This window comes from Moschus berezovskii, chromosome 27 (genome assembly GCF_049115385.1).
Source record: "Moschus berezovskii isolate FMDL1 chromosome 27, NW_MosBer_1.0, whole genome shotgun sequence".
NCBI lineage: Eukaryota > Metazoa > Chordata > Mammalia > Artiodactyla > Moschidae > Moschus > Moschus berezovskii.
Genome location: NC_142486.1, coordinates 39,154,515 through 39,178,899, shown reverse-complemented (window position 1 = coordinate 39,178,899; position 24,385 = coordinate 39,154,515). Strand labels below are relative to the sequence as shown.

The following is a 24,385-nucleotide window of genomic DNA, read 5'->3' as shown; positions in this document are numbered from 1 at the left end:
AAAGGGGGAAACACTTTCCCTCATTAAATGACTTTAGCTTTAAAAAAAAATCATAATACTTTCAGAAAAAAAAAAAAATGAGTCACTTCATATTTTTAGGGATTCTCTGGTAGCTCAGTTGGTAAACAATCCACCTGCAGTGCAGGAGACCCCAGTTCAATTCCTGGGTCGGGAAGATCCACTGGAGAATGGATACGCTACCCACTCCAGTATTCCTGTGCTTCCCTGGTGGCTCAGCTGGTAAAGAATCTGCCTGCAATGCAGGAAACCTGTGTCGATCCCTGGGTTGGGAAGATCCTTTGGAGAAGGAGGGAAAGGCTACCCACTCCAGTATTCTGGCCTAGAGAATTCCAGACTCTATAGGCCATGGGGTCGCAAACAGTTGAACACAACTGAGTGACTTTCACACACACTATGCTTGATTTTGCTTCTCTCATCTCACTTTATATGCTTTTTGCTTCTCATTTTTTGTCTTTAGACTTTAGCTTTTAATATGCAAACATATTAAGAATACAAACCAACAAGAAAAAATGGGAAACAAGAGAAAAACTGACAGAAAATATGAGCAACAGCAAAATAGAAAGGCCCATGAATTTATGACAAGACATTATGCCTAAGAGAATGTCAAATCAGCAAAAAAAAAAAAAAAAATGGTATCAGTGTTGGTGAGAATTTGAGGCAGAGGGACTCATCTGCTGTTGGTTAGGGTGTAATCTGCATGTTTTTGGAGAGGACCTGTGCTTAAATATCTATGCTTATTAAAAATGTCAATATCCAAAAAAAAATAATAAAAATAAAAATGTCAATATCCTTTAATCCAGAAATTTCATCCCCCAAATCTCTCCAGCAGATACATCCAGCTATACAAAGATATATACACAAATCAAAAATCAAACGTATAGCATCAAAACATACAGCTATTGGGGCATTAGGCCTATAAATTAAGATACAGCCAAATCAGGGGCTACTCCCATGCCATACCTAGTGAGAAGAACTGAGAGGTCTATCTAACATGCAACAACTTCCAACCTACACTGCTGAGGGGTGGAAAGGACGCGTGCACACACATATGTGACGGGGGTGCAGGGGAGGGGAGAGGTTATACTGTACTGTGTTTAGAAGTGACACACACACACACAGGGGAGGGGAGAAGTTATACTATACTACGGTTAGAAGTGACACACACACACACACATGCAGGGGAGGGGAGAGGTTATACTGTACTATGTTTAGAAGCGACACACACACACACACACACACCCCACACACACACACAGGGGAGGGGAAAGGTTATACTGTACTATGTTTAGAAGCGATACAAACACACACAGATGCGTGTGTACACACACACACACACACACACCCTCTCCGTGCCTGTATATATACAGACCATCTTTGGCAGGACATACAAGAAATAGTAGCTGCCTTTGGTGAGAGAATTTGGGAGAACCAAAGGTCAAAAATTACGGGAGACTAACTTTACAGTTCTTATTCTTAATGCTGACTTTTTTAAAAATTTGACTTAGTTGTTAAACCATATACATGATTACTTTCTAAAAATAAAACTGTTAACAAAGTCTTTGGCCCAGTAACTTCACTTTTCAGAATGTACCTCACAACGCATGTGGTATGCCCACCTGAGGACAGTCACTGTAGCACTGCCTGTACCACTGGAATGTTAGAAAGAATCCAGATGTTCCTCATCAGGGTACATGAACTATGGTGCATCATAAAATACACTGCCTTGCTATCAGTAGGAAAACAAGAAAAATCTGTGTCCACTGACATGGAAAGGCATTTCGTGGTCTATTGTTACCTAAAACAGCAAGGTGCTCATCTCATGTAGTCTGGTTCCATTTCGTGTATTAAAAAAGGATTTTAATTAGGTCCCATTTGTTTATTTTTGCTTTTATTTCCAATATTCACACCGAGGAAACCAGAATTGAAAGAGACACATGTATTCCAATGTTCACTGCAGCACTGTTTATAATAGCCAGGACATGGAAGCAACCTAGATGTCCATCTGCAGACGAATGGATAAGAAAGCTTTGGTACATATACACAATGGAGTATTACTCAGCCATTAAAAAGAATGCATTTGAATCAGTTCTAATGAGGTGGATGAAACTGAAGCCTATTATACAGAGTGAAGTGAGCCAGAAAGAAAAACACCAATACAGTATACTAACGCATATATACGGAATTTAGAAAGATGCAAATGATAACCCTGTATACGAGACAGCAAAAGAGACACAGATGTATAGAACAGTCTTTGGGACTCTGTGGGAGAGGGTGAAGGTGGGATGATTTGGGAGAATGGCATTGAAACATGTATGTTGTCATATGTGAAATGAATCACCAGTTCAGGGTCGATGCATGTTACAGGATGCTCGGGGCTGGTGTGCGGGGATGACCCAGAGGGAGGATAAAGGGAGGAGGGAGGTGGGAGGGGGGTTCAGGAAGGGGAACTCATGTACACCCGGGGTGGATTCATGTCAATGTATGGCAAACCCAACCAATATAATATTGTAAAATAATTAGCCTCCAATAAAAAAAAAAGAAAAGATATGAACTTTAAAAAAAAAAAAAAAAAGGACCTGTATTAACGTATCTGTACAGAAGCAGTTACCTGTAAGCAGAAGAGGGGCTGCTCTTTTTTCTTATTTACATCATTTTATAGGAAATCGGCATATCCTTTATACCAATAATTTTTTTAAACAAAACTACCTTTTAAAAAAAGTTTATTTTTCCCTCTGTGAATTTAAAATCTTATTCAGCTTAAAATGAACTTGTCTCACTTGTTAGTTCTTTTGTCCCAACCAAAGGCCATGACAACTTTCAAAAATGCCACCTCCCACCCCCTTCTTCGCCATCGGCCTCTTTGGGACGGGAGACGGCTGTGCCACAACAGTCATGTGGCTTACCGTCCTCACACTGAACACTCGCTGCTGTCTAAAGACAGATCATGCTATACAAAGGAATGAAAACGCCGGGCAGACAGAGGAACATGGAGTGAGGGACACATGATCAGCAATGCCCAGACTGCAGGAAACGCCCACAACGAAAACAAGCAAAACAACCAGGTCTGTCAACAAATAAACTGTAAGAATTCTAGAGATGAACAGCTCCTTAAGAGCCACAGCAACTGAATAAAAGGTTATTCAATTTGGGGGGAGGGGAGCCTGTAATAAATCACGACACACGCAACCACTGGGAAACTAAGTGTCTAGTGGACATTGATAACACAAGGAAGTCACTTACGTACATGTGACAATGTACTCTGCCCAGGTGCGCCAAGTCCAACTTTTAGGAATACATGAACACACACACACAATCAATGGCTCTCCAAATGTGGTCAAGGGACTCAGTTCCTTTCAGGGGTCAAAACTATTTTCATAAAACACTAAGACAATTATTTGCCTTTTTTGCTCTCATCCTCTCACAAGAGGCTCTGTGACATGTGACATCACTACAATGGTTAATGAATATCTGTGTTTTAAAATTCTCTTTTAGTAGCTAACATGGTAAATATGGACAGATAATCCACAATTTAAAGAAAACTCCTCGATAATTTCTAAGATTACTCAGGAGCTCTGTTTATTTTTGTGTGTGACTTAAATTCTCCAAAATGCCTTTTCGTAACTGGGCATGTGGAGCAGAATGATCAGCAAATCAGGAAGGAACAAACATCAAATCTACCCATGAAGCCTAAACCCAAAGAAATCTCTTCTCAATTCAACTCTAAAACGTACATGTACATACAGACCCCTCTTCAAACACCAGGGACAACAAAAATTTGAGTTCACATTTTCCCTTAATAACACTTCAAAAGAGATGAAAGAAATTTGAATGTTTAGAATTACTTCACTTTTACTTCGTCAATTAAAAAAAATCCTCTTCTTAGCTAAGCCAGTCACACGGTTCACAGCTGTCACCTAGTGCCGGATCAACCTTATGGGGAAACTGCTCTACGCTGACCTCTCCCTTTCCCTTATCTGGGACTCATCAAATTCAAACAGTTCTGCTGTTCTGGAATCTGTTGCACCAAACACCGCCTAAAACAGGGGCAGTGGGGGCAGCAGCTAGCCTTCTCAGAGCATCCCAGTGGTCAGTGTCTGGTGGGTCAGCCCATGCTCTATCCCTTGAAACTGAAAGTGTCAGTCACTCAGTCGTGTCTGACTCTTTGCGACCCCATGGACTGTAGCCCACCAGGCTCCTCTGTCCATGGGATTCTCCAGGCAGGAATACTGCAGTGGGTTGCCATTTCCTCCTCCAGGGGATTGTCCCTACTGAACCCAGGTCTCCTGCACTGCCGGCAGATTCTTTACCGTCTAGGCCACCAAGGCAGCCCGCATCCTCTGTCCCTTGTTTGCTCTCATTTTTCCAGTGGTCTCTCTCCACCTTGGCATCTGCATTCCCTGTTCTCTACGTTCAGTTCCTACACTGCACACCAGCTGCAAGGCCCTTCTCAGGAGCAGAGCTCTACGCTGCACAGCCATCACACCCCCCGAGCCAGCAGCTCGGAGTGCCTTACAGGCTCCAGGAGGTGCTAATGCCGCTGGTCTGTGAGCCCATCTGGAGAACCCTTGCTCTGAGCTTTCTCTGGGACCCGAGGCCTCACACTGCCCCTGGCTCTGCCATGCCACCTCTTCCCTGTTAAGCACGGCAGGAGCTAACCAGCTTGGAACCCAGCTTCCTCGCTGGTAAAACGGAGGCTGTGGCAAAAGACATTAGGCCAGCTGGCTGTAACACAGGAAGGGCATGAAGAGGACTGCCCTGGCTGGCGGCGAGAGACGACGGCAGAGAGCCTCTGCCGGGCTCACTAACGCCACAGAAGGCCGACTCCCCACGAAGCTGCCTCTCAACCACGTGGTCCTATCTCCGCACATTTGTCTTAGAGCCTGAAAACTGGCCCTCGGCCCCCACTCGCCCCCGTGTTCTCAACCGTCTGACGTGCAGGCAAGCCCACTGCTGGCTTCTTCAACAGTTTCCATCTTAAAGACACGGCAGGGATCAGTATGCTGGGAAGGACACGAAACCCCAAATTCATCCCTTTCGAGAAGGAGGGGCAGGAAGAACACCTAGAGGGGGACAGGAACGTGCCCCTGGTTAGCAGGACGCCTGCAAAGCACTGACGCTCGCTTACCTTGCTCATGCCTCCGGCCTGCGCGGTGTTCAGCCCTGCGTGACTGGCCATTTGCGGTGAAACTTGGGTCAACGTCTCAGCCAGCACACTGCTCGTGGCCCCCTGCATGGCTGGAGTAGGGTATGGCATCCCAGCTCCCCTTCCTCTGCCAGCAGCCCCAAGAGATCCATTCATGACCTGCGCCTGTCCTTGCTGGGTCTGGTTCATTAAACTGTGGCCAGAGTTACTATTGAGGAGGCCTGGGTGGGTCTGGTTAAAGTTTGCGTTCATGCAGATCCCAGGTCCCGTCTGCGACGTGGCAGGGCTGCTGGTTACCAGCCCCACTTGCTTTTGTGCTTGCGGATTCAGTGCTTGGGAAGCAGGAGGAGTGGGCCCGGAGGTGCTGGCTGCCTGCTTGGGCAGGCTGGGGGCGGAAGAATCTCCCTGGTTCAGAGGGCTCTTGCCCATGGCACCCAGACTGGCCATGTTGGCACTGCTGGGCTGCCCCTGGGCCTGGCCGCCGAGGCCTTGCTGCGCGGGGCTGCTGGCACTCACATTGCCTATTCCCGGGTTGATGCTGGAGCTGCTGCCGCCTCGCAGGAGCTCGGACAGTTGTTTATGTTTGGAAGCAGCATCTGGAACAAGGTTCCCACTGTTTAAAAGGCTTAATTCTCCTCCATTGGGGATCAGCTCATCAGGAAGATCATTTTCCAAGTCAAACAATGATCCAAAATCTATAGAAATGAAACAGAAACAGAAATGAGAAACTGAGCAACCATAATCGCTCTCCAACTGTCATATGTTCCTACAAGCTCAACCTAAAGGGGCACTGAACACGGACACTCGCATGTCTCATGAGTAGTGTCAAAATGATCTGAAAGCTCATTTGGGAAAATAAAACAGAAAAGTATTTTTCAAATTCTGAAGAAGGGAAAGTTAAACAGAGATGAGAGGAAGGGCTATCTAAAATGATAGATTCTATCCTATATTCTAAAACAATAAAGAGTGTGAGGTAAGGCAAATATAAATTAAAGGAATACAATGGAAATTTAACGAGTTTGCTGAATTATAATGTTAAAGTACTTCAAAAATGTATGTGTGTGAAACAGTAACTGGGCATCAGGTTAGACCAACAGCAATTTGAGAAAATTAAAGCCTAGCCTTAAGTGAATATATATATATATATCTCAAAAGTAAATTATTAAAAAAAAAAAAAACTAGCCTTAACAGAAAATGAGATTCCTCAAAGTGCTAAAGCTACAGGAAATAAAGATATACACAGAAATTTAAAATAATTAAAAGTAAAAGAAAATAGGAGCTTAAAAAGTACTTGAATTATACAGAAAGGATTAAAGTCAATCTTATATAAAGATGGAAAGCACACCTCCCAAGAATAAACATGCAACGGATATACAAGCATGGAAGTATCACAAAGGAAGATAAAACAGTAAACAAAAGAGACCATCCTTCAGTAATCAAACATGAAAATTATAGCAACTCCTTTTCTCCAGTTCCTCTCAAAGTGACACTTCTCTTATGTGGCCTATACATGCTATCCCTAGTCCTTCACTGACCACGCGCTGTTCAAATAACAGCGACCTGGCCGTGCGTGCGAGTGCAAAGGACAGGATGTGCAGAAATGGTCGCCGTGGAGTCATCTGTAACGTCAAAATAAACGCAGACCATACCCGGAAGCAGTTTAACCTACTGGCCATCACAGCTTGAGACCCAGAATGCCAGGCTCTGCCTCCTGCGCCCCACTTACCAGCTGTGTGACCTTGGTTAAACCATGTAGGCTTTCTGTGCCTCAGTTTCCTCATCTAGAAACTGGGAGTGATAATGGCTACTACACCTCAGAAGGTTGCTGTGAGGACTAAATGAATTAATACATGTAAATCTCTTAAACAGTGCCTGTGGGTGCTAAGGGTTCAGAAAGTATTGCCTATTTGTGCGTGCTTCCTAAGTCGCTTCAGTCATGTCTGACTCTGTGACCCCATGGACTGTAGCCCGCCAGGCTCCTCTGTCCGTGGGATTCTCCAGGCAGGAATACTGGAGTGCGTTGCCGCGCCCTCCTCCAGGGGATCTTCCCAACCCAGGAATCGAACCCATGGCTCCTGTGGCTCCTACACTACAGGCGAATTCTTTACTGCTGAGCCACCGGGGAAGCCCTCTGCTATTATTATTACTATCATTCGATAATAGAGGTTTAATAAGCTGCTGTACAATAGAAACAGGAGAACATTATACATCTATTAACATATGAAGACTGTACAAATATAGGAAAATGTTTGTTATATAAAAACATGCAAATGGAAACTGCATGCAGAATGGCACACAGAGTAAGATTAGAAAAAGTGCTGCATGTGGGCAGTAGTTGCAAAGTAACCTGCCAAAAATAGGTGCGGGTAAAATGGGGGGTGATGCGTGCATGCGGCTTCTTACAAAATGTAACAAGCCACTCCCCCTGCCACCAATCACTTTTAGAAAATTGAAAACCTTTTTCTCCAAGGTGCAGACTCTTATGACTGTCTTCCCCAACCAGCTCCTCAGCTGGCTGCCTGGGATGTTCTTTTCAGGAAGGGCAGCACCTTCCAATCCAAGGAGCAAAAACCACCAGACCACCTTCCCCGTGGCAAGTGACACAGTCCCAGCTATGGAAATGGAAGGCAAGTGGGCCAAGGCATTCTGGAGATGATTTTCCTTCCCAATGCTAAGGGATGCTCAGAAGATGACCTCCCGCTCTTCACTAGATTTCATCCCAGAACTGCAGCAACGCACTTCAGCCAGGAAAGGAGACAGCGTTCACGGGCTACGGATGGCTGCAGGGCAAACACAAGCACCCAGGTCCATGCAGCCATCTCTAGGCTAACACAGCGATCCTGGAACCACCCCCCACCCCTCACCATCTTCAGACTTCCTGTAACGAGAGAAAATACACTATCACTGAAGCCATTCCAGCTGCAGTCTAAGGTAACTTGCAGCTGAAGGCATCTTGGTATCTTCATCGTGTCCACGGATGAAGGTCAAACTCCTTCACTCTCCTCAGCACCTGCTGGGGCATCCGACCTCCCAGCCACAATACCACAAGCCAGCACCTGCATCAGCAAGCTTTCTCCTTTGCACGTACTTTCTCTCAGTCTAGAAAACCTCACGTCCAGCCCTCCTTCACATTAAACAGTGACTACGGAGACTCCTCCTGCAAAACGAACCAGTCCCTTTTCAGTCTCCTGAGTTCACTATACATACATGCCTCATAAGCCACCTCGAACACAGATTTAGTTCATCCTGCCTGACTGTGAGGGACTAGACACTCCTTGCACACACACTCTGCTTTGCAGAACCTCTGAGAACAGCTGCAGACGACATGAGCCTCGTCTTCCTCCTGAGTACTTTACTGTGTGCCCCCTAAGAACACCCTTTACACAAGCACAGGACAGTTGACAAATTCAGGAAACATTGATATGGTACTTAATACTGACTGCCCTTACTCAAATCTGGCCAGTTGTTCCCAAAATGTCCTTTATCACATTTCTTTTTCCTGTTGCAAAATCCATTTCAGATAAAGAAGAAGAAGAAAAAAAAAACCACTGCAAAACAATTTAAAAAAAAAAAAAAACCATTTCAAGATCCCAACAAGTTTAGGTTGTCATGTCTCTGTCCTCTCCTTTATTCTAGAAATGACCTCCAGACTTTGTCTTTCATAACTCTGGAATTTTTGAAGAGGGCAGGTCAGTTGTTCTGTAGAATGCCCAAGTTGGGGTTGCTTCCTCAGGCTCAAGGACACTTAATTATGAAGCAACAACAGGACTCCTGGATACAGAAGACAGCAAAGAAAACCACTGAGCAGGGCTTCCTGCAGGCAACAACCAAGCTCCGGTGTTTCCACGTGGCTTTGGGGGTTCCATTCCACAGCTTTTACACTATTGTGTCATCCTTAACCTGGAGATTCACTCAAGTCTCCAGACACAAAGACCACATGAAATATAGTAAAAATAAATGAAAACAACCCTCTAACACAACTAACATTTGTATTTGTTGCTTTCCACACGTACACACATTTTTACTGACCACTCTTTTAGAAAAATCAAGTGTGTGCATATGTTTAATGCAATGCTTCTTAATCTATGAACAAGAAAATGAAACTCATTTAAACAAAGACAATGGAAGCCACATACGATAGACATCAGGTTTCCTTCTTATCTGCCAGGAGGGGATGTAATATCAAGCACTAGAGACCCAAAGAAGGAAGTGAGCTACAGTATCTGTATGTTCAAAGTTTGGATGCTCTCGACTGACTCTTCCAAGAGTCCCAAAGCACTTTTCTAGGAGAGGGCGGGCAGGCCAGGACAATGGTAGGTAAATTCAGAAGAACAGATAACCACAGCAAGGTCAACAACAGGGTCCCTAGTCCAGCGTAGGAAGTAGGAGTCGGAAATGGGAATGCAGAAAGAATACTCACAGGCAGAGCACAGGAGTTCAAATCCTGGCTGAGTCAATCAGCCCCGTGTCCCTGGGCAAACAGCTTAATCTCTGCGTCTTAATTCCCTCAACTGTGAAACAGGGACAATGGTATCCCAGGGCTACGCGCTGAGAGCAGCAAAGGGGCGCTTTGCCACTGACTCCAGTTATCTCCACTGACACCAGCTGTCTTAACGCCATCCTCCACAAAAACTTTCTTACCTTTAAAGGTTCACCTCATGCTGCTGCTGTCAAACTGACGCATTTTCTTCTACGGTTTTGTCTTGCTCTAGTCCCAGTGCACCTGCACCTTCCATGGCTGTGGCAGGTATTACGTCCACGCCACGTTTCTGGCTTTGGTTTTGACTGGTCTGCCACACTTTGTCCACGGTGGCCACTCATTCTCACCCTGTTTCAGCACAAGCACATCTCACAGCTGTCTGGGTGCAGGAAGGGATGACTGACTCTGCTGCATCCTTACCTACCCAGTCCAAACATGCACGAACACGCTAACAGCCACATACATGATGTACAGTCTCTGTGACAGACAGAAGGGGGTGTGCAGTGCTTGTGGAAGGCATATCCACACTCAAACCATCACACTTTCCTCACCATTACTCTTCCCTGTTCTCTAGTTCAAAACAAAACATGACACAGGAGAGCAAAGCAGGAGGCTGTTGCAACACAACACAGCTGTGCTTTCCACACACCCAGTGTCCCCACATACAGGTTGGGCAAACACCAGTCTGAATCATCGGAAGTTCTGAAAATTCAAGATTGAGCGTCACCACTTCCAATCCCAGGGAGTCTCTCCACCGCATCAGCAGGGGATGGGCCCAGGAGAGGGCAAAGCTGAGGCTGCAAGAGATTCGGGGTCACCCCGCTTTCCAGGGTCACCCTCAGCAGAAGCTGAGCCCCGCCACACAGCCAACAGCAGACGCTGCGTCCACAGCCGCAGCCGGGAACAGGAATCCTCGCCCCCTCGGGACTTTACAGCTGCACCAAGGAACTCAAGACCGAACATACACACTCTGGGGAGCCAACCTCCATAAATGACTTTTCATTTGTGGCTGGAAGGCACTGGTGGAAGGAGGGGTGCGGGGCTGAACCTCTTCCCTCTCTGTCTCCGCCAGGTCCAGGCTCCCCTGTGCCTCTCAGCTAAGCTGACCCGGGAAAAGCAGCTGCAGGCGCTCAGGCTCCACCTCGCCTGGCGAGGCTGCAGCGCCCGTGGCAGCAGCTCAGGAAGGAGAAAGCTGAGCACACCCGCCACCTTGGGAGTGGAAGGGCTTCACCACGTGGGACCACGAGGGCCCTCTCCCCTCTGGACCACAGAGAACTCAGTCCGGGGACGGTCACACCAAACACTGACCACCCCCCATGCCACAAGACCCATTCCGATGCATCGTGACCAGAAGGCAGCATTTCACCTCAAGGAATGAACTACTATCAGAGACGCTGGAAAAGGCTTTTCATTTTACAAAACCAAATACCTGGCAGGTGACTGACTCAATCTTTCCAGGCAGTAACATCTGAAAAGTTTTGTTTGAAAGGAGTTGTTTCAAATGCATCAGCTAATTCAACAAACCATCTAGAAGACACTTCTTCCCTCAGGTTTTCTGAATTCTCCTCTTTCTGTCATAATATCTTATTTTCTTTGAACTGCATTCAGAGCCCCAGATCCTCCACATAGGCAGAACTGACTTTTCTCTCAAAACGTGTACAAACCAGTTTATTACACTCTGTACTGGCCAGAAGTATGAACTCTTCCACAGTCCACAGACTTAATGGGTGAATCTTAAAATCATACTCTCAACTTCTTGTTACAACTCATGAGGCTGTAAATGCCACGAACACAGGGACTGGTCAGTGCCCAGTGCCTACCACCCCATGCTTAGCACAGAGGAGCCCTGGACAGCTACCTGCAAGTTGAATGAGAGAAGGCAGGCCCAGAAGAGTGCCTAAGCTACAGATGATACATAATATCAATGTTAACAAGTTACTTTGTCTAGCCCAAGAGGGCAAGCAGTAATTTTAACATTTATTACTATTTTCCTAAAACAGAAACAAAGAGAACAAAATTCAACAAAGCATTTTCTTGAAATGTTACATTATTTTGCTCATTCTCCTCTTTACACCTTCTTCCTGCTGCCTCTCTATCTTCCAGAAAGCCAGCCAAGTCTACTTCCCTCTCTGGCTACATCTTGGCATCAGTGACCCTCTATCCTCCGGGTGATGCAAAGATGAAAAAGAATAATGGAGAAGAAGAGATGGTGGCACTGGAAATAAACTACCGAAGAGTTTAGACGCTGCTCTGTGTATGTGTTTCTCTACTTCTGAGTGTGAAACTCCTCTCCCAAGGATATATTCTCTTCCCCACTTACCCCTATTTCTCTCTGCAGCCCTTCTGCCCCGTGAAAAAGGTCTGCTTTAAAATCTTTTCAGAATTCTCTAGATTCTCTTTGGCATTATTAAATGCATCTCTTAAATCTTTCAAAAGCTGAGCATCTTTATTCATCAACCTTGGAAATTTTTACAAAAAGAATTTTAATTCCTGAGCCAAAACTGGATTAAAAGAAATAAAGGAAAACCACTTTGATCCAAAAAGGGCAATGTATCCTGAAAAAGCTCACATCTGAAGATGAGGAATCCACAGAGTGTTAGACATTTTCAGAGGGTTTTCAGTCTTACATGACCTGGAGACCATTCGCGGCCTCGTCAGTGCATTCTTACCATGCCGCTAATCAGACACCAGCAGCAGAGAGAGCGCAGCCTGGGGCAGTGAGGCCAGCACCCAGCCACAGGCTCACTCGGTCCACCTCTGTCACTCATTCCTGCCTCCTCCAGACGTGTGCCTCCCTAGCTCTAACCTGGAAAGGAAAATTGAGCCTGCCTCTAGGATCACTGAAGAAGGAATTAAGTCATACACTGTGTACACAGCACTTAGCCGGGCATGCAGTGAGGGCTCAGTAAATATTAGTCATTATTAGTACTGTCACTGCCCCATCTTCCAGAGATGCTATGAAGACTGAAATGATACATGCACACCAAGGACCTGGCACCCTATGCCTGGTACAGAGTTCATGCCAGCAATCGTCTTTTCTGTATGGTAAAGCCCTAATAATCTGACAATTCTACTAGATTTAATGCTCATATTGCTTTGAAAATTCTTAAAGATTATGCAAATAAGTAAAGGAACAACTTTCCAACAATGGAGAAATAAATTTTGTTAAAAAAATTTAAAGGAAAAGAAGAAAAAGCACTCTTTTATTAGCATTTATGCCATTATAAATAAAGCTCAGGCATTTAATCACATTCTTAAAAGACATCTAATCTAACCCTTTTTTTTGGTTACAATAACTATTAGAAAATAATTAAAAGCAAATTCTTTCTAAAATCATCTATGATTTAGGCTTCAATATTTAACCCAAATACATAAATTAGTAAAAATAAGGTTTTACTTTATTCTGAACAGTGATTTTATATTGAACAACAACAACAAAAAAAATGCCCTTCCTCAAGATCACTATCTGCCCACGAGCCAAGTAGACTCGGACAGGCGATCCCCCTCCTCCCAGGCCTTCCTCAGTGGGAGCAAGTCCCTGCTCTCAGGCCTTCGTTCCAGGCAAGGATGGACAGGTTCACCTGAGACTTGTATGAAATGATTATAAGATAATACTGAGTGGAAGCTCTCTGTCACACTGGACCCTAAATCAGGAGAGTCCTGGACTTGCAGCCAGCCTCCTACCTCATTTGATTCACTCAGAAGCCCCAGGGAAGGGGAAGTGCCATTTCCCAGACAGTTTAGGACAATTCATAGTTTCCTAAACGAGATCTGTGTGCTGCCTCCCTCAGCCCTGAGGGGAGGAGAAAAGCCTTCCTGGGACTAAGGTGGGAAAGAAGGTACTATCAGAAGGTACAGCCACCATCAGACCAACCATCAACCACCAGCAGCCCCGGAATGGGGACCAGACGGCTTTGCCTGCAGAAAGGGGCTCACTGTTCTCCAGCATCCTGGCAGAGAAGGGCAGTGCTGGCAACCCAGTTAAAAGTCCGAGAGGAGGAGGATGTTGGGGCGGAGCGAGGACTCGGCCTCTGCAGAAGCAACCCCTAACCTCAGGTGCTAGGCCACCTCAGACTGCTGGCCACGGCATACATACACGCAAGCAGCCAGCCAGAGATGGGTCCCCTGGTGCAAATACTGGGAGCTGCAGCTGGTAGGCAGCAGTCCCATGTCAGGAGAAAGAAGAACAGCCTTATTCTGAACTTAGAGGTGTCAGGGTACAACATATGGAAGTGTGTGGGGGCTAGGAGAGAAATGAACGCATTTAGTCTAAAAAGTACACCAACATCCAGACAATGGAATATTATTCAGTTCTAAAAAAAATGAGTTATCAGGCCATGAAAAGACATGGAGGAACCTGAAAAGCACATTACTAAATTAAAGAATACAATCTGAAAGACTACATACTACATGATTTCAACTATATAACATTCTGGAAAAGGCAAAACTATGGAGGCAGTAACAATAATCAATGATTGCCAGGAGCTTGCTTTTTTTGGTGGGGGAGATAAACTAAAAGGAACACAGGGGATCTGTTGTTGTTCAGTCACTAAATGACTGCACGGGCTGGAGTCTGCCTCTTGCATGGGATGTCCCTACGCATTCCCTCTTCCTGGGGATCTTCCTGATCCAGGGATTGAACCCGCATCTCCTGCACTATGGGCAGATTCTTTACCACTAAACCACCAGGGAAGCCCAGGTGATTTTTAGGGCAGTGAAAAAACCCTGCATGATACACTTAACGATGGATACATGCCATTGCACCTTCGTCCAAACACACAGAATGTACCAAGCCAAGAGTGAACCCTAAAGTAAACTACGGACTCAGGATAATCATGATGTATCAACGAGGTTCGTCAATCATACCAAGTGTACACTCTGGTGGGGGATGGGGACAATGGGAAGATTATGCGTGGGGAGGGGGAGGGAGCATATGTGGGAAATCTCTGTACAACCTTCCCCTCAATTTTGCTCTGAACCTGAAAGTGTCTAAAAAATTGTCTTCAAGGGGAGAAAAAGGGTATGCCATAAAATTACAGATAAATCACAAACGACTGAGAGGTACAAAATGATACAGAATCACAAGCTGAAGAATAACTTGAGTATTTATCAACTATATTAATAACATACACAAAACACCCAGTGATGTCTATGCGGGGTTTAAGCATGCTGCTTTTAAAGCTTTAAGGCTCCAACAACATACAAACTCTTGGAGGACAATCTGATGATACGATCAAAATTACAAATGCATGTTCCTTTCCATCACTAATTCCACTTTGAGGAATCTGTTCTACACAGATACATGTAGCTGAGGAGAGTTATTCATTATGGCACTGATGAGACTGGAAACCTGACCATCCACCAGTGGGGAACAGACTGAACCTCTCACACAATGGGAACCAAGCTACTGCAGAAAGGGGGAGTGGGGAAGCTCTCCATGTGCTGCTGTGTACAGGTAGGCAACCGCGTGGAGAGGATGCAGCTTCCAGTAAGAGGACAAAGGCAGGACGGGGGCAAGGGAGCTGCAAACACGCTCTCTGCTCGAAGAAATCACCCCTGAGGAAAGCACCAAGGGGACCGGGGGAGGCTCTCACTTGACAGAGTTGTGTCCTCTGGTTTTTGAACAGTGTGACTGAACTACCCATTTAATTAAAGAAATTGACGTTTTTAGGCAGCCCCTGGGGTGTCCAGACCCAGGCGATTAGCTTCAGCCCAGGTGATAATACCTGGAATGCTTCCAGATGCTCCTGGTTCCACTTGGAAGTGTTTACAGTTTGAGGATGAAATCAGAAATGGGTTCAATATTACTTTAAAATATTTTTAGTATTCAAATGAGTTTGAAAGGCAGGAAAATAAAAAGTACTTTAAAGATGGACTTTTCAAAAATACTATCTTTTCTCTAAAGAAATGTGATAATCTACATATAATGTTTTGTACCCAACACAGTAGTAAAATACATGCTGCTCATGTTGGGAAAGGTGACATTATTTCAGTATACTCGAAGAAACATTACATTGGCTGACACTGGCTGTCAGGTCTTGCAGCTTCAAGCATACCAATGAAGATACCTCTAACAAAAGGATTCTGCTAAAATCTGAGCTTGTGACAAAGGAAGTGATGACTGGACACCACACTAAAACACAATCATATTTTCCCATCCTTGGACGACAACTCTAAGTTAGTTTACACTCTGTTCAAATCATTCCTGCTATAGATCTAAAGGTTTTACAAGAGGGATTAACCAGTTACAAGAGGGAATTCCAGTTCTCCCCATTTCACAGATTCTTCTAACCACAAATACTAAAGATGTTTTGCTGTGGGTTTGACTTACTTTTAAACTAGTTTTTCATTTTAAAAACAATATATTTATGCTTTAAAATTAAAAAAAAAAACATTTGGAAGAATATACAGTGAAAGTGGAGGACTCCCACGCCTAAGAAAAACAATTTCCAGGGACTTCCTCCTGAAAATATTCTATGCACACGTTAGTATATCTTTCTACCCCTAAAAAGGGTCTAATTATCATTTCTGTTCTCCATCCTGTTTAACAACTCTGAAATTTATCTTCCATCTTAAATACCTATCAATTTCCCTCCCGAGATGTGTGATGGCAGAGAGCTCAGCTACTCCTCTTCCAAAGGACAACTGCATCACCGTTAAGGTTCTGCAATATCTAGACTAACTGACTAAATTAACAGAAACGTCTGGAGTGAATATGAATATTCTCAGAAGTCCTACCAAGCCAGAGACTGATTTTTAGTTTATCTACTTGGTGCAGAAGTAGGTTGTGTTAAGCTACAAGTATTTGTATGTCAACTAATAAGATGGTTAATAAAAACCACAGGTTTCAAGAATTTTTTCCAGAAACTGGGGAAAAACCATAAAACAGAACTTTGGTGTCAACCAGGGTCACGTGATGTGCAACATGATGACAGCAATAAAACCTCTAAGACCCCCTGAGACGAAGTTAATTTTTAAAACTTTGATTCTTCGTATTTATAAAGTGAAGCACAAATACAAAAATCATTGTGTTGTTTAAGTACAGTGCCAAAACATTTTAACATTAAAAAAAAGGGGTTTTTAGAATGATGCCTGCTCTTTAATTAGTAATACTTCTAACAGCTCTGAGATATTCATCAGTCTGAAATGCACCTAGACTGGATCAACACGCCCATGTGTCACTTTGGGAAGAAGGAGTAAGCAGAGGAAGCTTGTGCTTACATACACAGTGTATGTCCTGCATGACATACAAGAAACACTAGTTGCCTCTGGGGAGGGGAACTGGTGATTCTGGAAAAAGGAGAGGAAGGCTTTTCACTAAACAGCCTTTTGTAATTTTTGGAATGCTGTGAATATGTCACCCAGTCAAAAGAATTAAAAAAAAAAAAAAACTTTTTTAACAAAAACCTCCTGTGTGTACAAAAATTTCCTAATACCTTAAATAAGAACACTACAGTTGACCCTTGAACAAGGGCTTGAACTGCACAGGCCCACTTAACACAGATTTTTTTTCCAGTAGTAAAGACTACATTACTACACAGTGGTGGGTTGAATTTGAGGATGCAGAACCAGGGATATGGAGGAACCGCGTTAGGGAGACACAGTGAAGGAACTGGCATACCGAGGACAAGTTTTATACGGGTTTTTAACTGCAGGGAGGGTTGGCACTCTGACACCCTGCATTGTTCAAGGGTCAACTGTAGTTCTGATTCTTAGGGTGTCATTCATAGGGTCTTTTCCCTGCTCCCACAAGTACAGTTTGGGGAGTGAGAAGGCAACTGTCAGCTCTCACTGCACATATGAACTTGGATGGAAAATACACCTGGAAAAAGAGGATGGAGACTCCTGGAGAACAAGTCACAGTCACTTCCTCCAATCACCCTGAATGTGATGGGTTTCTAAAACTCTGAATTGTTTTTTGAGCCCCAAATGGAGAGTCTGGATTCCCTGGGCCAACACTGCAGGCTCCCCACGAGGTGACCTTGCCTTCAGGTGCCCAGCCTGACTCCCCTGATAGTCCATCCTGCAACAAGCTCCAGTGCCCTTCCTCTGAGGAGTTTCCCTGACCAGCCAGCCAGGAGCACCTCTTTCCCATCACGACACGGCTTTCAGTCTGCGATTAAGACAGGCACTGGAAAGGTTGCTGGACTGCCGGATCGCACCACTACCCTCTGAGGTCCAAGAGAACGGGGCCACACTGATATAACCACAGCCAAGCAGTGTCCACACACTACAAGCACACATAGATAAAATGAAGTATATAAGCATTTTGTTATTTGTTGAATAAAAGAATAAAGAGGGGCACAGTTGAAACTGGAGCCCAGGCCCACCAGGGTGGAATGACACAAGCACTCTCCCTCTCTCAAAGGCAAGACCACACTGCCTCTAAGTGGCAATTTATTGAATGTAAAACAAAAACAAAACTGGCTCTTGCAAAAACTTTACTTGCTCAGAAGTGTATACCTCCAAACCACCACACTTGCTATTTATACTGCTCCTGATGCCTGGAATAGTACCTCTCATGTCTTCTTCATCCTCAGGCCTCGGTCATCTCCTCCAGAAGGCCTACCAGGACCCTTCCAAACAGCCTCTGTCCTATGCCCCAACTGGGGCCTCCTTTCCAAGGTACTCAGTCACCGCTGACAGAGCTGCCTTCCACAAAGGCAGACCCTGGACCTGCCATGTCCCCTAGATTTCCAGGGCTGACATCACGCTAGAATACTTTCTACATGAGTGAAAAATCTTGAATTTAAACCAAAGTGTATTTTTAAAAATGTTTTCCATCTTTAAAAGTTGGTCCCCTTAGAGGGACTTGGCCTTCAGTCCTATATCTTAAAGAACACTCTAGGCAAATGAGGTTAAGTAAATCTGCCTGCCAATGCAGGAGATGCGGGGTTGATCCCTGGGTCTGGAAGATCCCCTGGAGAAGGAGATGGCAACCCCTCCAGTATTCTTGCCTGGAAAATTCCATGGATAGAGGAGCCCATGGGCTACAGTCCATGGGGTCGCAAAAGAGTTGGACACAACTTAGCGACTAAACAACAACATGACTTTGGGCTGTGCTGTCTGACAAAGGAGCCAATAGATACACGGGGATATTAACATCTACATTAATTACAATTAAAGAGAAATAAAAATGTCGTTCCTGAGTCACACTACTAACAGTCTAAGCACTCACTAGCCACAAGGGTCTAGTGGACCCAGTCCTGGGGGTGTGGGTTAGAAGGTGGCCACCGTCAGAGAAAGTTCAACTGGACTTACCACCATGAGAACTCTGTAGAGTTTCCAACAAAGGAAATGTCCAAAGCCACTCTTACTGTTGAGAAGGAACCAGTTTTTCCTTCAACTTTCAGATTGAAAAAGTCATCACTGTGAGCTAAAACAATGAGTGAATCTTTCAATAGGATTTTCTCAGAGATTTTCTAAGAGAAGTTCAACTCTAGGTGGGTTCTGCTCTTCAAACAAAAACAATCCCAATAGCAGTAGAGGCACAACCGAAATGACACAATCTATCAACTGTCAATTATCAACTGGCATCAATTGCTTTATGCCTCTTTTGCTATTTTCAATAACAATTACAACTAAATAAAATGTAAAGATGAACACAAATTAGGGAGAAAAATTCTTTGTCCACCATGGGGCAATTTTCACTAGCAAAACCCATAAACTACCGTACCTAAAATATCTACGTGGCTCAGAGTTTGTAAAAACCCACCTACCAATGCAGGACACTCGTTAGATCACTGGGGTGGGAAGATCCCCTGGAGGAAGAAATAGTAATCCTCTCCAGTATTCTTGCCTGGGAAATCCTAAGGACAGAGGAGCCTGGTAGGCTATAGTCCTTGGGGTCGCAAAGAGTCAGACACGACTTGGCAACTAAACAACAACAACAACAGCAAAAATCTAGAATGGGAAAAATTGTAAACTCCACTGAAGTCACTTCCTATTATGGAATCCGCAGGAATAGAAAACCCCACAAAACAGCAACGAGCTGAATCCACCCCGTTCAAGATCAGTGGTTGCTGAATCAAAGAGGAAATTAAATTTCACTGATATTTCTTTCAACCAATCAGCCTGACTAAACTGGACAGTGACTCAAAGGACGTCTTCTCCCCTAGCTCTGTTCTCTAAAAAAGAAAGACCATCTGTGAAGTTTCTCGGTGCTCACTTTCTTTCCCCCCAAGTCCTAACTTACGTCAAGTCCCTGTTCTGAAACAACACGAGAAAAACAGTGTCATTTAGACTTCAATTTTCCAATAAAGAACAGCTTTAAACTACACACAGACTGAGTGAAGCGTGTCACACTCGCACCGCGTCCTGGGACTCTAGTCCCAGCTCTGACGCGCTCCTCTGCCGGCAGGGACGCAGGCCGCGCTGGCCCTCCTGCTCTACGGGAACCGGCAGGGGTGGCGTCTTCCGTGTGCTCAGCGAGGACATCCACGGCTCTGGTTCTGGGTCAGACCCCTCACCTACATCAGCCCGTCCTCACCAGCCCAGGAGGAAAATGAATCTAGTACTTTCCCATACAACGATACAACAGTAAGAGCCACTGCGACTGGCTAAACGACAGGAACCACAGGAACCATGTGTGTCTGTCTGTCTGTCTGTCTGTCTCTCTGTGTGCGCTCACTCATGTCTGACTCTTTGCAACCCCAAGGACTGGACTGTAGCTGGCCAAACTCCTCTGTCTGTGGGATTTTTCCAGGCAAGAATTCTGGAGTGGGTTGCCATTTCCTACTCCAGAGGATTTTCCTGACCCAAGGATCGAACCCATGTCTCTTTCATCTCTTGCACCGGCAAGTGGATTCTCTACCACTGTACGATCTGGGAAGCCCACAGGAGCCCAATATGCAAAGCTAATCAAACTGAGAAGAAATGCAAAATTTCAGGGGTAAAGACTCCCTTTTAGACAAGAGATCCATCCTCCCCAACCAAGTTCTAATGTACAGTCACTGGTTCAAGTCACAGAGCTGGGTCCACTGAGTGGAGGCCAAGCTACTTCCTCACTATCACACTGTCTGCCTCCCAGTATAAAAAGCTCTGACATTTCCTTCAACTCTGAGTCATGTTAGAAGGTTCTACTTTCAATCAAGTGACAAACACTCAAAATATTTTAATCCAAAGGAACTAGGTCAAACTCAGTTCAGTTGCTCAGTCATGTCCAATAATTTGCGACCCCATGGATTGCAGCAAACCAGGCTTCCCTGTCCATCACCAACTCCCAGAGCTTGCTCAAAGTCATGTCCAGCAAGTCGGTGCTGCCATCCAACCATCTCATCCTCTGTCGTCCCCTTCCCCTCCTACCTTCAATCTTTCCCAGTATCAGGGTCTTTTCCAATGAGTCAGTTCTTTGCATCAGGTGGCCAAAGAATTGGAGCTTCAGCATCAGTCCTTCCAATTAATATTCAGGACTGATTTCCTTAAGGATTGACTGGCTTGATATCCTTGCAGGGGACTCTCAAGAGTCTTCTCCGACACCACAGTTCAAAAGCATCAATTCTTCGGCACTCAGCTTTCTTTATGGTCTAACTCTCACATCCACACATGACTACTGGAAACCCAGAGCTTTGACAATACGGACTTTGTCGGCAAAGTAATGTCTCTGTTTTTTAATATGATGTCTAGAATTGTCATAGCTTTTCTTCCAAGGGGCAAGCATCTTTTAATTTCACGGCTGCAGTCACCATTTGCAGTGATTTGGGAGCCCAAGAAAATAAAGTCTCTGTTTCCATCGTTTCCCCATCTGTTTGCCATGAAGTGATGGGACTGGATGCCATAATCTTAGTTTTTGGAATGGTGAATTTCAAGCCAGCCTCTTCACTCTCCTCTTTTACTTTTCATCTAGTTCTTCAGTTCCTCTTTGCTTTCTGCCACAAGGGTGGTGTCATCTGCATACCTGAGGTTATTGATGTTTCTCCCAGCAATCTTGATTCCAGCTTGTGCTTCATCCAGTCCAGCATTTCACATGATGTACTCTGCATATACGTTAAATAAGCAGGGTGACAATATATAGCCTTGATGTACTCCTTTTCCAATTTGGAATCAGTCCATTGTTCCATGTCTGGTTCTAACTGTTGCTTCTTGACCTGCATACAGGTTTCTCGGGAGGCAGGTAATTCCCATCTCTAAGAATTTTCCACAGTTTATTGTGATCCGCACAAAGACTTTAGTGTAGTCAGTGAAGCAGATGTTTTTCTGGCATTTTCTTGCTTTTTCTATGGCCCAATGAAGGGTTGCAATTTGATCTCTGGTTCCTCTGTCTTTTCTAAATTCAGCTTGAACATCTGGAAGTTCTCGGTTCACGTACTGTTGAAGCCTGGCTTGGAGAATTTTGAGCATTACTTTGCTAATGTGAGATGAGTGCAATTGTGTGGTAGCTTGAACATTCTTTGGCATTGCCTTTCTTTGGGATTGGAATGCAAACTGACCTTTTCCAGTCCTGTGGCCACTGCTGAGTTTTCCAATTTGCTGGCATATTGAGTGCAGCACTTTAACAGCATCATCTTTTAGAATTGAAATAGTTCATCTGGAATTCCATCACCTCCACTAGCTTTGTTCATAGTGACACTTCAAGTCAAGACCCACTTGACTTTGGACTCCAGGATATCTGGCTCTAGGTGAGTGATCACACCATCGTGGTTATCCAGGTCATTAAGATCTTTTTTGTATAGTTCTTCTCTGAATTCTTGACACCTTTTCTTAATATCTTCTGCTTCTGTTAGGTCCATACCATTTCTGTCCTTTATTGTGTCCATCTTTGCATGAAATGTTCTCTTGGTATCTCTAATTTTCTTGAAGAGATCTCTAGTCTTTCCCATTCTACTGTTTTCCTCTGGCTCAGATCATGAACTCCTTATTGCAAAACTCAGACTTAAGTTGAAGAAAGCAGGGAAAACCAGTAAACCATTCAGATATGACCCAGATTAAATCCCTTACGATATACAGTAGAAGTGACAGATTCAAGGAATTAGATCTGATAGAATGCATGAAGAACTATGGACAGAGGTTCGTGGCATTATACAGGAGGCAGTAATCAAGACCATCCCCAAGAAAAAGAAGTGCAAAAAGGCAAAATCGTTGTCTGAGGAGATCTTACAAATAGCTGAGACAAGAGAAGCTAAAGGCAAAGGAGAAAAGGAAAGATATACTCATCTGAATGCAGAGTTCCAAAGAATAGCAAGGAGAGATAAAAAAGCCTTCCTCAGCAAACAATGCAAAGAAATAGGGGTCAAACTCATAAAGCCCATAACTGTCAAAGCAAACGCCAATTATTTGATATATTTCCATAGTTCCTGAGTGTTATAATGCAGTTTGTTGATAAATCCACCAAAATCCACGTTATTCAAATATGGCCCACGCCTCACTCTACAGGCTATTATAAAGAATAGTAGCTTATTTTTCTTGTGATTTCACTGGGTATTCTAACTATAAAATTTAAATATGTCCAGGTGGTACAGTTTTGATTTTTAAAAAATTCAAAATATTTGGGGGCAGTGCAAAAGGAAGCTTTTGAACTATATAAAGATTTTACTTCACAACAGAATTGTACAACCCCGTTAAATAGCTACAACTATTAAGAAACACCTACTACACAAACTAAGGCACAGGTGGATTAGAAAGACTGGCAAATTAAGACACTGTCAAACAGCAGCAGACGGGACACCTAGAAATAGGAAAGTCAGATTTAACCAAGTGAAAATTTCTTCAGCATTAGATTTTACTATTCTTAGCGATAGTTCAACTAAACATTCTTTTGATTAATGGAAATGAAACACGGGGGTAAATGTCACATGGGATGATATCCAAGTCTTTCTAAGGGTAAGGTTTTAAAAGACAGGAATTTGACTTTTAGACATAAAGCTCAAAAATAGCCTTAATTCCCAAATTTAGAACAAGAAAACACCCTAAAGGCAGATTTTTCTAAATCAGCAGCAGTCATTCTGTGTATTGTCTAAGAACACGGAAAAAAAGCCACTTTTGCTTACTTCCATGCCTTTCCTAAAGAACCGCCCCCCTACCCAAATCTGACTCACAACTCTTCAAGTCAAACCTCGAGCTGGGCAACCCTTGCACATGGCTCTTCCCCAGCACTCCTGTCAGCAATCACAGCCCCACGGAAAGTCGCCAGGGTCCCCAACAGGCACTGGTGCAAGTGTGGACACCCTGCATCGATGCCTTGCTGTGACATAACAATTCCAGAAAGCTAAGCCTAGACTGGACGGGGAAAGTGTCCCCCTCACCTCCCCGCTCCCCAGTTTGTGCAGGAGCTGTGGACACCACTCCAGATCCTGAGAGCCACCCAGGGATGGGACAGTCTTCTGATGAGGGACGTGCCACTAGGGGGAGGGCTCAGGGGACACTGGGCATGGGGGGCATGGCCAGGAGCCTGACGGCATCTGAGAGACTAGCTGGGACAACCTGAAAGGACTTAGCTGCAAGCCATAGGCCAAGATCACACCCATAGAGATGAAATTCTCTGAGTAGCCAGAGCGCTTTTCCCAGTACACAGAAAGTGTAGAAAACCAGCAGACCTCCCAGGGCATGGGCATCAAAGAAAAGAACACCAAGGGCCTGCCTCTGGTGCCACCCCCACCTGGATACCCAGCCTTGGGCTTCTGCACAAGGGGCATTCAGTAAAAAGTAGGTGAATAAAGGAAGCTTCCTTCAGTTGCCCTTTCTGAGTTGTGCATTTGGGCACCTAATTGCACTTTACTTTCTTTTCTCAAGTCCTGTTTCTTAGT

General features: G+C 44.5%; 1 protein-coding gene across 2 annotated transcripts in view; it reads right to left on the bottom strand.

Annotated features, from left to right (window-relative positions):
- The window catches only part of CREBBP (CREB binding lysine acetyltransferase), a 121,356-nt gene that overhangs the window by 91,156 nt on the left and 5,815 nt on the right, over window positions 1-24,385 (bottom strand). For both annotated transcript variants that reach the window (XM_055409351.2, XM_088832804.1), the window contains exon 2: window positions 5,147-5,859. In XM_055409351.2, coding sequence (XP_055265326.1) covers window positions 5,147-5,859 — 713 coding nt within the window. The remainder of the gene's footprint in view (window positions 1-5,146; window positions 5,860-24,385) is intronic.